Source organism: Cyanistes caeruleus, chromosome 16, assembly GCF_971803275.1.
Source record: "Cyanistes caeruleus chromosome 16, bCyaCae1.hap1.1, whole genome shotgun sequence".
Taxonomy (NCBI): Eukaryota; Metazoa; Chordata; class Aves; order Passeriformes; family Paridae; genus Cyanistes; species Cyanistes caeruleus.
Genome location: NC_141716.1, coordinates 17,065,233 through 17,081,291, shown reverse-complemented (window position 1 = coordinate 17,081,291; position 16,059 = coordinate 17,065,233). Strand labels below are relative to the sequence as shown.

Below are 16,059 nucleotides of genomic sequence, written 5' to 3'. Positions count from 1 at the left end.
GAAAAAGCAGTTATCACCAGTTTTGGTGAGTCAACACACACTAGTATCTTAAATCAATTCTGTGAACAATGAAGCCGTTTTCCTTTTTAGTAATTTTATTCTAATGTGAAACATGAAGAAACAAGCACCCAAAAAACTCCAATATAGTATGAAACTTTAATAAAAGTTGCTTAAAAAACAAAGAGCAAAATTTTAAAATAAACTGACTTGACTCCTAATCACACATCTTTCTGTCATCAGGAAGAATACTTTCAGACTGTCAGGAAAAAAAAGAAAGAAACAAAGATCTGCTGTTGAAACATTACTCCCAAAGACTGTTGAAATGCATAACATGAAGCTTCAGAGACAGACAGTTTTATTAACAGGAGGCTTAATTTTAAACAGTATATACAAATCACATGACTTTTCCAAAGTTGGGACCACCTAGTAATCTGTCAAAACAAAATTATGCTAATGAATTACAGAAGCATCTGTGTAATGCAACCGCCTCTTTATTGAAGTACACCTTTATACAATCCTTCCACGGATTCCTGTACTGTGAAATCCTCTCGGGACGCAGCGCTGCACAGGTTTGCAAATCTTTCCTACACACCACATGAATAAAACTGTTGCCACTTGCACCTCTCAATTTTGCCTGCCCATACACTTCAGTGTTCCATGGTATGCAACACCAAAAGGCACTGTTCTTCATCAAAAAAAAAAACAACCAAAAACAGGTTGAAATTTACTATGTTTAAGTACAATGATTTGCAGGGAATAGCAGGATTGTTTTCAGGCAATGCCCAAGTCTTAAATTTATCATAAGCCAAGCAAGGACGAACCAAAAAAATTCTACTTTTCACTTGTGTAATTACTTCCTTTCCATTTCTCTGTTTTTCCATGGAAGGTTTCACTGCTCAACAAAGAAAATGGCAACTCTTTACAGATTTTGAATACAACAGCACAACTTTATTGCAAAAATATATAGTAAGCTCAGTATTTTCAAGTTTTGGAGAAAAATAAATTTTATCTCTGAATTCACCCATAGCATTAATTCACAACAGAGTTGCTGAAGGTACAACTTCTTTCATTATAACCTAATTAAAAACTTTATCTGTACTCCAATCTTCTACTAATAATCACCACTTTGGTTCTCTTAGCAGAGACTCTATGTAAGAAGTTCAAGAGACATTTGAGAAACACCAATATCCAACTAGTGTCAAAGATCCTTTCCCAACTGATTTGTGTAATCCTAACAAATCAAGCTACTTAAACAATAATATTTATTTTCAACTGAAAATTTTTAAATGTACTATAAAACTCGTATGTTTGAGGTTAGCTATACTTGTGGCAAAAGTCTTATTCTGCACAGTTATAATTGCAATATATAAATAACTAAAGGTTATACCACAAAGAACAGCTTGAATTTTACAGAACGATTCTGTTCATACTCATAGGAATTAGTTTGGTAGACACATCAGCAAAGGGCATAATTCAACTGTTCATACAGTGAGAATTTTGGAAAAAATAAAGATACATACACAAAACAATTGATCTGTGTACACTGAGAATTCATTCAGTTGCAGAATAAAATCAGGACTTTAAACAAAGCTTTGACCTGTGAACAAAGCGAATTCAGCCAGCTTTTAACCAAATCTAAAAATAGCTATCTATTTTACAATGGCTTACAACAACACCACTGAAGAGCTTCACTGACTTCATCTATTTCCCTTATCCAAAACTATGTCAAACCAATCTCAGTTTCTCAATAAGCACTGTGTCCAGAAGAGTTTACCAAACTTTTATGACAAATAAGAATCTGTCCAGCTTCTCCACACATTTGTATGAGGATAATCCACTGCACCTCTCTCCTTGCAGTGTTTCTCATGTAATGGCTAACCCAGTGCTCTGTCTTATCAAAACCAATCTGTTTTACAATTTAAACAATCCACAGGTTCTATCCTGGAAATACTATAAAAACCAATCGAGATGCATTTGTCACAGCACTATGAATATCTATTCTACAACTACTCGATGAACAGCTACCCTAATACAAGTTTTACTTTTCTGGAACCTATAGGCCTGTCATTTAAATCAACAACAGCTGCCATAGCTTCATCACGAGACTCAAATGCAACCATCGCTTCTCCAGTGGGCATGCCTTTTTCATTGTATTTTAAGCACACTGAACCAGGGATCACTTGGTAACCATAAAAGAAATCCAAAATTTCATCCACCGAAACAGTAAAGGGCATATTCTGCACTTTAATGACAGTTGGCCCTGGCTTCCCAGACCCTGTTCCAAAACCTGGGGGTCCACCAATATGTATGTTTCCTGGTCCCGGTCCAAACCCTGGAGGTCCACTTAAATGCCCAAGACCGCTAGCAATTGCTGGAGGACCAGCACCAAAGGCAGGGGGCCCACTTAAATTGCCAGGACCATTACCAAATGTCTGGGGACCTCCTGCAAAACCTGCTGGTCCACTCAAATTAGCAGGACTACCTGCAAAACCTGGTACCTCAATACTTGCACCAGGTAAACCACTAGCTGCAACTGAGGGTATTCCTGGTCTAGAATCAGGAAAACCACCTATTCCAGGTGGTGGTAAAGGGGGACCAAATGTGCCAGACCCGCTAAAGTTACCAGGGAAATTGAACGGAGGACCATTATTTGCTTCTTTAGCATTTCCCCCCAAGAAGGCATGCTCATCCCCACCAGAACCCTGTGCTCCTGGCACAGCCGCATTTCCCTGGATTGGTATTTTCAGGATCTTTTTCCCTTGAGATGGTGGGTTTCTCTCAATGTCTCTCATTTCTTCTACAGTTATCAAACGCAAATTAACATCTCTTCCATTCAGTTTTTTACGGTGCAAGCGCTCTGCCTTACGAGCATCATCTTCAGCTTTAAACTGAACCAGTGCTTGTCCTAAACCTTGCCCATTATTATCAACAAGAATTTGTACAGAGTTTTCTTCTACTGCCAGTCCCTCTAGAAACTGAAGTATTTCAATTTTTGTTATATTGTATGGAATATTAGATATATGTGCACACAATTTTGGCAAGCCTGATTCTCCCTCAGCATTCATCAGGATTTCTCTCTGGTCATAGCTGAAGTTCTGCAATCTTTTACGAATAATATCTATCTTTTCTAACATTGCCTTTTTAGTAATTGGATGTACCTGAATGAAGCGATTCCCTATGTACTGCTTATGATGACATAAAGCTGCTTTATAATCAGCTTCATTCCTAAACTCAACAAACCCTTCTCCAATTGCTTTTCCATTAGGTCCATAAGCTATATAAATGCTATCCTCAACTATGTCCAGCTTTTTAAAAAAATCTATCACATGTTTGTTCTCCGATTCAAAGGGAAGACCTTTCAAATAAACACAGAAACCATGCTCATGGGGAGATCTCGACCGTGACCTTTTCTGTCCAGTGGGAGATTTGGACCTAGGATGAGCCTGGGGAGGAGGATGTGCCTGCACAGAGGAACCCATGGTTTGTTTGAAAGTTATGTGGCCTCCAGCAGCTACCCACTGTCTCTCTGTTGCAGGACTAACTTCAACATAGCGCTGAATCATCAGCATTCTGTTTCGCTTCAGTGCTTCAAACGTATCTTGAGGAGAAAAAAACTTAACTAGTCCATTTCCATTATTTCGACCTACATGATCCTTCAGCATATGGACTGCATCCACACGGAGCCCAAGGAAAAAGTCTTTCACATCAGATTCTGTTGCAGTAAAGGGCATTCCATGAACGCTGACATACAAATCATCTGGATTGATTGGAATTGGCTTGACACTACCTTGAGAATTCATCTGGATAGGATTTACAGGATTCATGGGACCAATAAACAAGGGATTCAAGCCGCTGTTCATATTCACTGCTGCTCCAGACCCATTCATTCCAGTGGGTAAGGGTGCTACAGGTGGAGGATTCATAGGAGGCATTCCTGATATGGGAGGCAGAGGCGTCATTGGGGGTACAGGGGGCACAGGGGGTATTGGAGGAACTGGAGGAACAGGAGGCAGTGTGGGTACAGGAGGTGGAACAGGTATAGGGGGAATAGAAGGCATTGGTGGCAAAGATGGCATAGCTGGGATAGGAGGGATTGGTGGAGGAGGTACTGTGTTCATGGGGGATGCTGTGCTAGGAATACTTGAGCTAAATGTTGGACTACCAAAGGTACTCCCAAGATTTGGAGGTGCAGTCCCAATACTGGCAGTAGAAAATGTGGATATATTTTTATTGCTTTCATGCACCGTAGTAGAAGCAGTCACTACACTAGGAGAGGGATTATTAAAGTTAGGTACAGTAGTAGGTAAGTTAACCCTTCCACTCATTCCAGAACTAGGTGGTGGTCCCGACCTGCTAGCATTTGCTGGTGGCATATCTAGATTGGCAGTTTCAAAACGCCTACGACTGAGTTCTATCATGTTCTGCATCTCAGTTTTACTGCTCAGCAACAACGTTACTTTTGACCCTTTAATTGTACCACCTGTGCGCATCATACCAAGCCTTGCATCTTCATCAGTGGCAAAAACGATGAAAGCCTCACCCAGTTCACCCCCTACAATATGCACGCCCCCATCAGGAATGGTCAATCCAGAGAAGAAGTGGCGAATGTCCATGGTCCCCGCCACAATCGGGAGACCTTGCAAGCGGATGACCACAGCCATGCTGCGCTGAAACAACACACACCTGCAGATGAGAAAAGGCAACGGCTATGTCAGACTACTGTTTGTGACACCATGCAATTACCTACAGACACGATCTACTATATTTGTTTATATACACCTAATAACATCTTGAAAAGATTAAGCGTGTTTATATTCCAAATTCCTTATTCATGTTTGTTTACTTCATACAGACTGAAGTATTAACATTTACCAACACAATCAGTATACATTTTGCACTAGAAATTCCAAAATAGCTGCTATACTAAGACCCACAAATGTCAGTTAAAAAAAACAAAGGAACATCAAAAATCAGAACTGTTACATCAGTAGTTCAATATTTAACGGAATGTAAGCAAAAGGAGTATTTTTAGCCCCACAAAACAAAAGTGGTTTATTATACACTGATATGGTATCAACTGTATCTGACAATGTGACTGAAAAATTCTGCACAGCTATGGGAAACAAACAGTTCCCTTTAATCTGGGAAAGGATTTTACCTCCTGCCAAGTGAAGACAACTAGAAACATTGGGGGGTTGGTTAAGAACAAAAACTTGACAACTAGCAACTCAAAGACTCACAGGACATCCTTACAAGGAGCATCTATATCATATTGACCTGATGTTTTTCTCCTAGCAAAGGCAAGAGGTCCAGGTGACCTATTATAAACTAGCCCCTCAACATTTTGTGACAATATAGACCTCACCTAAATTAAATTAACATCTATGCATATCTAGCTAGATATATGGCCTTTACAATTTTCAAAAACAAGGTACCTTTTAATAGCTGTAGATATTCTGTCTAGCATGACCTCTTACATCTCAGACATAAGCAAATGTATTTTATCTCTACAGCTGGCATTAGTAGATGTTTAAGGTAATTCTGAACAGCTAGATCTGAACAGTTACCTTGTGGCCTCAGAAGTCTACGGTCATATCAGAAGTTGAAGATAAAGAGGGAACTAGATACACATCACTTATGCAAACCTTTGGCTAAGGCTGAAAGCATCATATTAAATAATATTAGCACAATTCAACAGTTCAGAAGCCAGTCTCTCATCCTAAACCATCAGCAATAGCACCATGCTTCACCTGAGCCACTTCTTGTCTGAAACTTCTTGATTTCCCAAGTACAAGCCAGTTCAGTATCTGCATGGAAGATCTCCAAGGCTCCCATAAGTCACACACCAACAGTGTTAACTCAGCATTTGAAATCAAGGATGAACCAGATCACAGAATCACAGAACGGTTTAGGCTGGTAAAGAATTAAAGGTCAAATCCAACCAGATCCCCCAGTGCAACACCACAAAGCTAAGCATCAAAGACTCCTGGCCATTACCAAAACTGTGACCAACTACAAACAATAACCATCTCCCAGCAATTCAGCTATATCCCAGCATACAGTCAAATCTGTAAGTTGGCTCCATTTGCTTATCCAGGTCATCCAAACACTTTGGAAAAGACAAGTCTTGAATGACTAGGTAAAGCCACAATTTAACCAGGTACGGCTGAATTCAGTACTTAATGAAAACAGGAATAACACCTCTTCTGTAGGGTGAAGAAGCAACAATACTTTTGTTTGCGTGATGGAACCTCAGATTACGAAAATGAGTCCTTAAGTATTTTGTTCTGTTGACCAACACACCAGAGCTAAACCCTTCAACACACTAATGAACTCAAGCAACACCCTGGGGTATTATAGGGCATTGCCCCACACCTAATTGACACCAGAAAAATGTGGAGGACTTTCGTCCCTTCAAGGAAACAGCAAACAAGCCCATCCACACCAAGTCAGCTCTGTTGCTCTAGTCACTGTGCATGAACATTGGATTCCTTACTACACCTGAAAGAGAGACTAGAAAGAACTTGCAGCTCATAACATAAGATGATCAAAAAAACCCCAAACCCACCACTAAGAAAACCACTATTCCACCAAGGAAAGAGAACAGAAAGGCTTACACTATATACTAAACTTCGGGGACAATTTTTTTTGAAAGCAACTTTCTCACAGTCATGGTGAGGTAACAGAAGTATTTGAAGAAGAAGAAGAGGAGCCTTTCGTTCTTGAAGTGGAATTACATTTAATCTGAAAATCAAATTCATTGCCCAATCATTTTCCAACAACAAAATTACTTGTCCATGAGGAAAAAAAACCCCCAAGTCCAACTAAGGACTACCTTTGCCATCTAAAACATCTAAAAACATATCCAAGACCTTTTGCACTGTTTTAAAAAGTGGTGTTTTGTAATGATTTGTCTTATTTTATATTTGCCTACCATTGATGACAATCTCTGAAATTAAAGTTAAAATGAAAACTCTCTCCTTTAGAGAAGTTATATTAAAGAGTATTGTAAACCCAAGGTTTATGCTGTGCTACAGGACTGCTTTTGAATTAGATGATCCTAAGGCAAGCAAGTGGTATAAAAGTATCCCTGGCTTTGCACCTATGCTTTCCAAACTGGAATACTAATAAAAGCAAATCTTGCCAGAAGGTTTAGGTTTCTTGTACTACCTACTATACCTAGAAACTAGTTTCAGAAATTTTAATGTATCAGAAGTGAAAGACATTTGAAGTTTCTCGTGTTAAATGGGAGACTACTCCTAGCTATTTCCTTAATGCAAAAGGGATGACAATCTGATATAGCCATTGGTTGAACAAAAGCAACTCGGGAAGGTGTGTGTATTGAGGTCTGCTAGTTTGGAACTCCTTACATTCTTTTACAGAACTGAAACCTGCTAGATAACAGCATTTATAAATGATTTCATGAATCTAGCCCAGAAGACAAATCAACAGAAGTCAAAGAAGAGTTCAAGCATTTGAACATTTACATAACTTCTGGGATAATGCAAATCTTTCAGTTTTGCATTAAATCAAAACTTCTAATAAATGCTAAGGGAGTACTTGAAGTCTTGTTATTAAGTACTCTATTCAGATCCACTAAATCACTATTAACAAAAAAAAAAAATCCAAAGAGCCGCTTAGGCATATAGTCACTAGAAAAACTATTTGCAATGACTTCAATGTAGTTAATTCCATGCACAGTATTAAGCAAATGCTTGCTTAATATTAAACAAGAGTCGACAGTAACATGGTCAGAATAAAATGAATTTTAAGGACTTGACTAATGAAATATTTTTGACAAAGGAACACAACACAGCTGCTTAATTTTTTTCAGTATTTCAATGCTTAGACAAAGTAGTAGTGTCAGTTCTGTGATTTACAGAAAAATCTCAAGGACTGAAAGGGCCAAACTTTAAATTTCTAAACACTCACAAACCACATTTTTTCCCAAATGCGCTCAGGAGACAATAACCCATTTGCTCAAATTTTCCAAGTAACGAAAATGCAAAGCCTGCGCATATATTTCACTGTTCACTTGCAAAGACCAGCACATGCAGAGGCAACATTAACTTCAGACACGAAACAGGCCACACACCAGCTCGGCAGGCACTGAAGCCTTTTTGTTGGGCTGTCAGACATGTTCTCAGGCTGCCTGCTTTTCTCCTGGTACAAAAAGGTACTTCAAGGCAAAAGTGGGTTTTCTTGTAATTTTGTGTGTTTTGTATAACTGTGGAAAGACAACATCCTTAGGGTGTACTATGGACAAGCCATCCCCATTAGCAAGCCACAATCAAAGCTGGAGATTTACAGGCTGCTGACAATCAACCTGATTCAACTCACTTGATGAATTTTAACATGTCTTGACAGTAATGTCTTTAAAAATGTTGATATTACATTGGGGAAAAAAAAAGCGTAAAAGATGACAACACTATTTATCTCATAAATGTGCTAGTTAGTAAAATAAGAATAATTTGGGTCATACATATAAATTCATAAGTACACCAGACTAGACTTTTAAGATGTATGGATTTTGCAACAGATAAGTTCAGAAGACTGAGCCTAGCCCCTAGGGAGTATTAAAGTACAATATCCACATGATACATACACAAACGTATTTGGCAATTCTTGGGTGAAGACTAAGAACTGCAGAAACACTGTGGTAGTGTAGGAGGAATTTTAAGTATGAGACTATCTCACAAAAGTTAAAACTGCAAACTATAGCTTTGCTTTTATAAGGCTAAAATCAACCTGTTATAGTCATCTTTGAGCCAATTTGAAACTCTCTGATCCCTTTAAGTGCTGCAAAACTTAATTAAAACAAATTTACACACACTTCTACAATCCAACAGCTACAAGCACACAGACCTGTGGCTTGCAGCAAAGTAACTGCATTTTCCAACAGTGCAAAATAAATGGGAGCGTGTTCCAGACTACCACATGCTGATGAAACAACAGAACATTAGTTTGGCAGAAAATTCTGTTTACAAGAAAAACACTGCCAAAACCACCATCACCGGTGGTGAATAGACAAGCTACAGATTATTTGACCCAAGTCTTTTGACACAAATTCACAGATTCCAAAAGCTTCAAGTGTTTCTTAGGATATACTCAATATGCACATAAAGAAGTCTTCAATTCAAAAGCTCTTACCTGCAAAGACAGATGTTTTTTTCTTAACAAGTAGCAGAAGCCAAGCCAATCCTGTGGGCAACCAATTAAAACCAACTTTTAGACTGCAATAAAGAATAAATGGAGGCAAAAATCAATGCAGGCAACACAACAGCAGTAACAGTCCACAAAGAACTGTATACATAGAATTTCAAACCTGCAACCACCACAAGGCACTGCAACATACAAAAATCATAAGGGCACATTTTCTATACATTATCTCTATACGACTTAGTGGCAATTGCATTGTAGAGCTTTTTTATGGTTTTAAGACATAAATATGTCTTCCATAAAGAATATAGAAAGAGCCAGAGAGCATTTAAAGAGTCTTTCAAATCATCCCATCACCAACAGGTGAACAAATCTCTTTCAAAGGCAAAGAACAAGAGTTAAAATACTTGAAAGCCCTAAATTTTACCATACCCTTGTTCCATCAATAATGATATTCCTTCCCCCAGCTGTGCATCTACTTACTCGAACAAAGCAACGCAGTGTAAGCCATGCCTGAGGAAACAATCCTAGAGTTGTAGGTGAAGAATTCTTCAAAAGTCAGACTAGCTGGTGAAACGAAGTGACATTTCACAGCCATGTCTAGGAAGTCAACTCCACAGTGCACTCAGCAAGAATTCCCATAAGATACTCTACTTTCATTTGTAATCTTCCATTTCATTATCCAAATCCTGATCAAATGCCCATTTTTTTCATCCCTGTATAGAAATTATCTTCCCAGGCTGACAATTCAAAAAAGCCAAGCATTTTAAGTGGCAACACATGTATTTAAAGATGGGATGGAAAACCTTTGCTCTTTCATTACTTGGCAGATCACCTCACACTAAAACTGATTCTTTGGAAAGCCATTGAGGAATGAATCTCACTAGTAACAACTGCCTCCTCCTCCTCCTCCTCACACAACCCCAACAAGCTGGTTTCAGTTACAAGCATCATTACCAAAGTGAACTTAAAGCAAGAAGTACTAACAAACCCTCCACAAACGCCCTAACAGAGGGAATAAAACAAACATAGCTATTTGGACATCTTCCAGGACATTAATGGCAGACTTATAAGTGAGAAAGATACAACTGCACTATATAGACTTATATTAAAATGGCAAATGCATTTAGAAAAATAAATAATTTTGTTTATTAGACCTTTAAGAGAAACATGCAATCCTGTATCAGAAGGACTCAACTACATACTTTCAAGTACAGCAGTGTCAAGCAGCAGTTTACAAAGAAAGAAAGACATGTAATCGCCTGAAAAACCATTTCATGCAAAACCACACCTGCTTCAAGCAGAAGATAAATCTTTCATGCACAAGGAATTTCCCATTTAGAAGAAAAACCCAAATAATTAGATGGATTTCCAGTATAGCAACCACGGTGCTGCATTTGTTCCTCTTCACAACACTAAAAACAAGCTGAAGATTTGCAGTGGACTAAGGCAACACAAACCAGGCAGCATTCAGAATAGGTGCAACACTTCACTATGCTATGTTTAACTTCTCCACCAAACACCATCTACTTTGCATTTCAAGTCTCAAATCTCTCAACTTGAAATAAAATAATCCATACCTTCTGTAGGCAAAAATAACCTTTCCAATCAATAGAATACACAAGAGCACATTAACTAGACAAGCACCGGCTAGAGCACAGTGTTCCCACATAATGCTGGCACCACACCTCCGGGAGTTCTCAGGAGAAACTCCACAACACCCTCGCAGCTGTACAGAAAGACCCAGCATCCACTGGACACACAACAAATGATTAAATCAGAGGAATCCGCCAAGGAAACAACCGGTCGATTTGCCTGCCTAATCCCAGCAGGTCAAGATAGGGAAGCAAACCACTAAGAATAACACGTAAGTTTAAGATTGAGTAAAACCAGAGCCATGAGGTTTTTTCGAAAGAAAACTCACACTGTGTATTTTCGGGACCCATTTCAACGCTAATTCGTTTTGTTTCTGGGAAGGGTGACTTTAAGTTGATTTTTTTCGTTTACAGATTTTGGGGGAGGGGGTGATATTTTGTTTGTCTGGTTGTTCCTGTTTCGTTTTACTTTGTTTTTTCTGTATTTTTAGCGGAGCTGATTTGCACTAGAATTAAGAGAGCGTTACTTTACTGAACACCAACTTCGCTAGCGTTTGTAGGGTACCCCCGGACGAGCAGAGGCAGCGCCGCAGACACCGGGGACGCTCCTCCTCACAAAGTGCAGAGTGCTTGCCTCGCTTCGTCCCCCGGGACCAGGCAAGGCGCACCCGCCCCGCCCGAGCACTCCCGGGATCCAGACCCGCCAAAGCCCCGCACCGAACACGGGACCGCGCAGCTACCCGCCGCACCCGGCCCGCCCGGCGCCGCTCTGCACCCGTCAAATCCCCGGCTCGGGCCCCGGCGCCGCCGCAAGGTCACTCGGCCGCCCCCGCCGGACGGGCCCGCGGCGCCTGCGCTCGGCCCGCACAGACTCACCTGCCCGCGCAGCTCCGCGGGCCGCCGGGCGCGGGCGGGAGCCAGGAACGGGGGAGCGGCCGGGGCCGGCCCGAGCCGCAGGCCTCAGTGCGCCGGGCCACAGCGAGGCGGGAGCGGCCCCGCTCGACGCCGGGTGCCGCAGGCGGGAGGCGCCGCCCGGCCCGGCCCGGCCCTTTGTGCGCGGGGACGCGTCCGCCCGGCCTCCCTCCCAGTGTCTCCCCGCCGCGCCGCGGGCCCGCAGCGCGAGGCTAGGCAGGCAGCCCGGCCTGCCCGGGCGCCGCCGCGCTCTTACCGAGAGATCTGTACGGGAAAAAGGGGTAGAACGGAGCCGCCCCGCTCGGGCCCGCGGCGCGCCGAGCCCCACGCACCGACCGCAGCCGCACAAAATGGCCGCCGCGATGCGGCGCCGCCGGGGGGCGGGGGAGGGGCGGGACAGCACGAGGAAGGCGGGGTCGCGCGCGGGCGGACAGCGCGTGCGCTGGGGTGGGAGCGGCCGCGACCCTCAGGCTGTTCCGCGGCCCTGCGGCCGCTGAGGGCTGAGGAAACGAGCGCTTGGTTAGAACGTTGAACTTAGGACAAAGAGAAGAACCCTAAGAGCAGCTGTTTCTAACCTCTTGACGTACGACCAAGTTGCAGAATTCAAATGAAAGATTCCTATGTGTTGATGCTGTGTTTGTCCTTGATTCAATACAGCATCGATAACCAGGCAGTGCCCTGATCTGACGGACCCCCGGACTTCTGGTTTCTCTGTCACTGCGCTTCAGCAGACACAGGCACAGCAGCACCAGCCATTTCCAATGGAAAAAACAAAACCGTTTAGTCTTCTGCAAAAAAACTGATAAAAATAAATCATTCCATTCCTTTGCAAACGCTTTTGCAGTAAATGTTGGAGTTCAACAACTCAGTTAACTTTGGCCTTGTTAGTGAAAACCAACAAATTGTCCTGGTTGTGCTCTCCTGAGGCACAGGGATCCAGTGTGGGACTGCTCAGTAGCACAATAATCCCCATGCCATCATTTGTTTTCTGTATATCTCCTCTTTCGACTCCCAAATTCTACTTTACTACTCTCATCCCTTCCCAGGCAACAGCTCTCACTTGCTTATCTTCTCCCTGTTAACCACAGTTTTCCAGATTTTTTATTCTATTTGGTATTTTTGGTAAAAGATGTCCTGAAAATACCAGTTCTGCCAAGCTTGTCTTGACAAATGTAGGCAGTATCCAGTAATTGACCTTTCTATAGCACTAGTGAAAATAGGTAGGATTGGCTGCCACCATGCACCCTGACATAGCCCAGAAAAACAGGTGATTGAAGTCACCAGAGGCATCAACAGCCAGGCTTGCCAGCTTCCCTGAAGAGCTGCTTGCCTGAGTCATGCAAGGGGTAGAAGGAGCATCTGCAGCTCAGGGCTTCACTCTGCAATACCACAGCACTTCCCAAACAGCACCAACCACCCTGCAGTGGGGACACAGTGTAGGATAACAAAAGGACAGTTACGGAAGATGGAATGCCCCAGGTCAGAGGAAAAATAAGACCTTTCAGCTTCTGATGTCACCACATCACTTTATGTTGTTCAAATGAAGTATGGTGAAGAGAATTGTGACATATACCATATGGACCATTAAGAGCACGCCAAGGGACCAAGGGTACAAACGACAAGTCAGCAGCATGATGCTGCTAGTTACTGTTATAAATGACATAAGAATTTTGACAACTAGGTCTATTGAGTTAACAGCAGTTTAATTAAAAATAAATACAATTCAGTGAATTGAATAGTAATTTGGTATAAAAGAACACAATTTATTAAAAGAATACAATTTAGCAAAAAAATACAATTTACAGATGTAATTTGCCAGTAATTAAGTATGATTAAAGCGTAAGCAAAACCAGCAGGGTATGGAGAGGGCTCCTCACCCTGCCTCATGTACAAAACAAAACAATTCAAACTAAACTCATATACTAACTGCTTCTACATATTCATTAATGTTTCCCGCAAGTCTCCTCCTATTTCTGATTCTTTAATTTTACATCACTAAAATTCATGGCACATGCCTCACTTGTTGCTAGGGGGTCTTCAATCTTCTTTTGGTGGTCTTTGGACAAAGGCTTACACTCATCCTCATTGTCCTCTGGATAATCTTACAGGTTGCGCGTGTGTACTAAGCGTTGTGTGATGTAAGTAAGCATGATGTTCCACTAATTAGTCTTACATTTTATAATTTTCAGGCGCTATGCTTAAAGTCATTCCAGCTTTATCCATCTCAAGGTTGATTTTGTCTTGGGACATCACTTACCTCAAAACTACATCCTGTACCTTAATTTTAACACGTAACATCTGTAAAGGGGTACATCTGCCTTATAACACTGATTGCTTCTAATAAAAACTTTCCAAATAGTTACAATTTAGTTACCACAAATCATTTCCATTTATTACATTACCAACAGCAGGAGGAAATTATCTATGAAAAGCAAAACACTGATAGACAGAAGGTTAAAGAACAAGGGATCATGTAACCATGCCCACTGCTTTCCCTGTAACATTCATGTGGTGGAAGGCAGACAGAAAAAAAAGCATTAGAAAAGAATGGGATTTGCCTTTATTAGATACTAGGAAACCACTGGGAACACACTAATTTATGTGTCTCCTTTACCTAAACCAAAACTGAAGAAAGCTGTTAGGTATGCTATGGGGAATAAAACAGTACAATAGAACTGATAAAGGAGCCTAGTGTCTCAGGCCTGATGGAACAGAAATCGTGAGAAACAGACACAGGTCACTCCCTGGGCAGTAAGTGACCAAGAATTGTCACAATTCAAATTGACATTGTGAAGCTTTGTGATAAGATAATGTTACCAGGTGAAGTGAGATCATGAAGAATGTTTAACCAATGGAAATTGTTACCAAAAATAGAACCCTATATAAGTGCCATACAAGTAAAACCTTATATAAATGCCTTGTATACTCAATAAAATTCTGGTTCTAAGACTTCTGGTCTCAACTCAGATGTCCCCCTCTCTCAATCACCAATAGTATGTAACTAGGGGAAGAAAATTTACACAAGACATTTTAAAGCAAAGCTTGAGGAAACCAGCATTCACTGTGGCAATTCCACATATGAAATAAATATATTTTCCTCCTTGCAATATTAGTTTTGCTGCACCATTAGTCTGTAAGCATTACCCTAAATTCAAGGTTCCTTGCTTCTCCAGACCCTAAAGGCATCATTCCATAAATACAGCCTTTGATCCTTTTCTTTAATCTGTGGTTTGGATGAATGAACTCAGTTTGTTAAATGATTTGTATGACTTTGTATTTTCCTTTCCAATAACTACATATCAACCAAAAATTTGTTTCTGTCATGAATAAAATCTCTCAAGAAATCCACCCCAGTTAAAATACTGGAAGTGTTTGCTTGTGTACAGTTAATGTTCTTGTCCCATTTGTAAACCTTGTTTGTTGTACCCCTTGTTTACTCCTTGTTTACTTAGTTGTTAGTTATGTTAATTACTTACCGGTTGTTGAAGTATTTTAAGAATTCTCTTATAAGATGTACCTCTACCCCCTTTGCCTTGCTTTCCTGTTACTATGTAACAACCCTGCTTCCCTACACTCCTACCTCCCTTCCCCCGTCGGGAATCGCTGCTGCTGCTCCCAGGGGGCCATGTGTCCCGAGTCATATGCAAACTAAGGCACGCCAGACACCAAAACAACGAACCAGCAAGGAAATAAAAGGTCAAAGAGACATATCCTAGCTATATACAAAGCTATGATGGAAGACCGCCTTTCTGCATCACCTGAGCTTGCTTTAAAATGGTCGCCATGGCCTCAGAGGACGGGAAAAGAGTGACCCCCGGACAATGAGGCAGAAAAACCGGTCTCTTGGTTGCTCTTGTGAGGATGGCAACCCCAGCTGTGCTGCAAAGCTGAATTGTGCCTCCTCCTTGGAGCTGCCGGTGTGGGAGCAGCAGTGGTACAAGCAACTCCTTGGGCTCGCATTCCAAGGCTGGGTCCTAATAAAGGCAAAAAAGAGGAGTCTGTTTCCTGACCAATTTATTTCAGTTTCCAGATCATTTAGAAAACTGTTCAACAGAAATAATCCTCACAGAGCTTTCCAGAAACATTCTCTTCATTCTTCATCCCAATCTCTACTTAAAACTGTCAGTCAGATATGATGTGGCTTAATGATCCTGTGCAGTTGCTCTTACAATGAAACACTTCGTTGGTTTTACTATGACTACTCAGCAGTCTGAATGTTCATTAGAATGAGCTTTGCTTTTAAGAGCATCTTATACCTGCCTTTTTTTATGACTCTGATTTGGACAGATCAGAGGAACATCAGCTTAATCTCCCAGACACTCATATTGTACATTTTAAAAACTGTCATTTTCTTCCTTCCAGTGCAGGACCTTATTCACCAGCCTGAAATTTC

At 41.2% G+C, this 16,059-nt stretch overlaps 2 protein-coding genes across 3 annotated transcripts in view; both read right to left on the bottom strand.

Annotated features, from left to right (window-relative positions):
- CPNE1 (copine 1) overlaps positions 1-9,226 on the bottom strand; it is a 72,446-nt gene extending 63,220 nt beyond the window's left edge. Inside the window, 1 exon segment of the mRNA XM_086852735.1 lies at positions 9,151-9,226. The gene's annotated coding sequence lies outside the window, so the exon portion shown is untranslated.
- On the bottom strand, positions 138-12,078 carry RBM12 (RNA binding motif protein 12). 2 transcript variants are annotated; one of them, XM_086852724.1, is made up of 3 exons: positions 11,923-12,078; positions 9,151-9,233; positions 138-4,683 (listed from the first exon to the last, which is right to left on the bottom strand). In XM_086852724.1, the coding sequence occupies exon 3, from the start codon at positions 4,659-4,661 to the stop codon at positions 2,022-2,024; it is 2,640 nt and encodes an 879-aa protein (XP_086708850.1). In that variant the 5' UTR covers positions 4,662-4,683; positions 9,151-9,233; positions 11,923-12,078; the 3' UTR covers positions 138-2,021. The 2 variants fall into 2 exon arrangements, with proteins under 2 accessions (XP_086708850.1, XP_086708851.1); XM_086852725.1 differs by having other exon boundaries at positions 9,151-9,201; positions 11,923-12,052.
- Between the last annotated feature and the right edge of the window lie 3,981 nt (positions 12,079-16,059).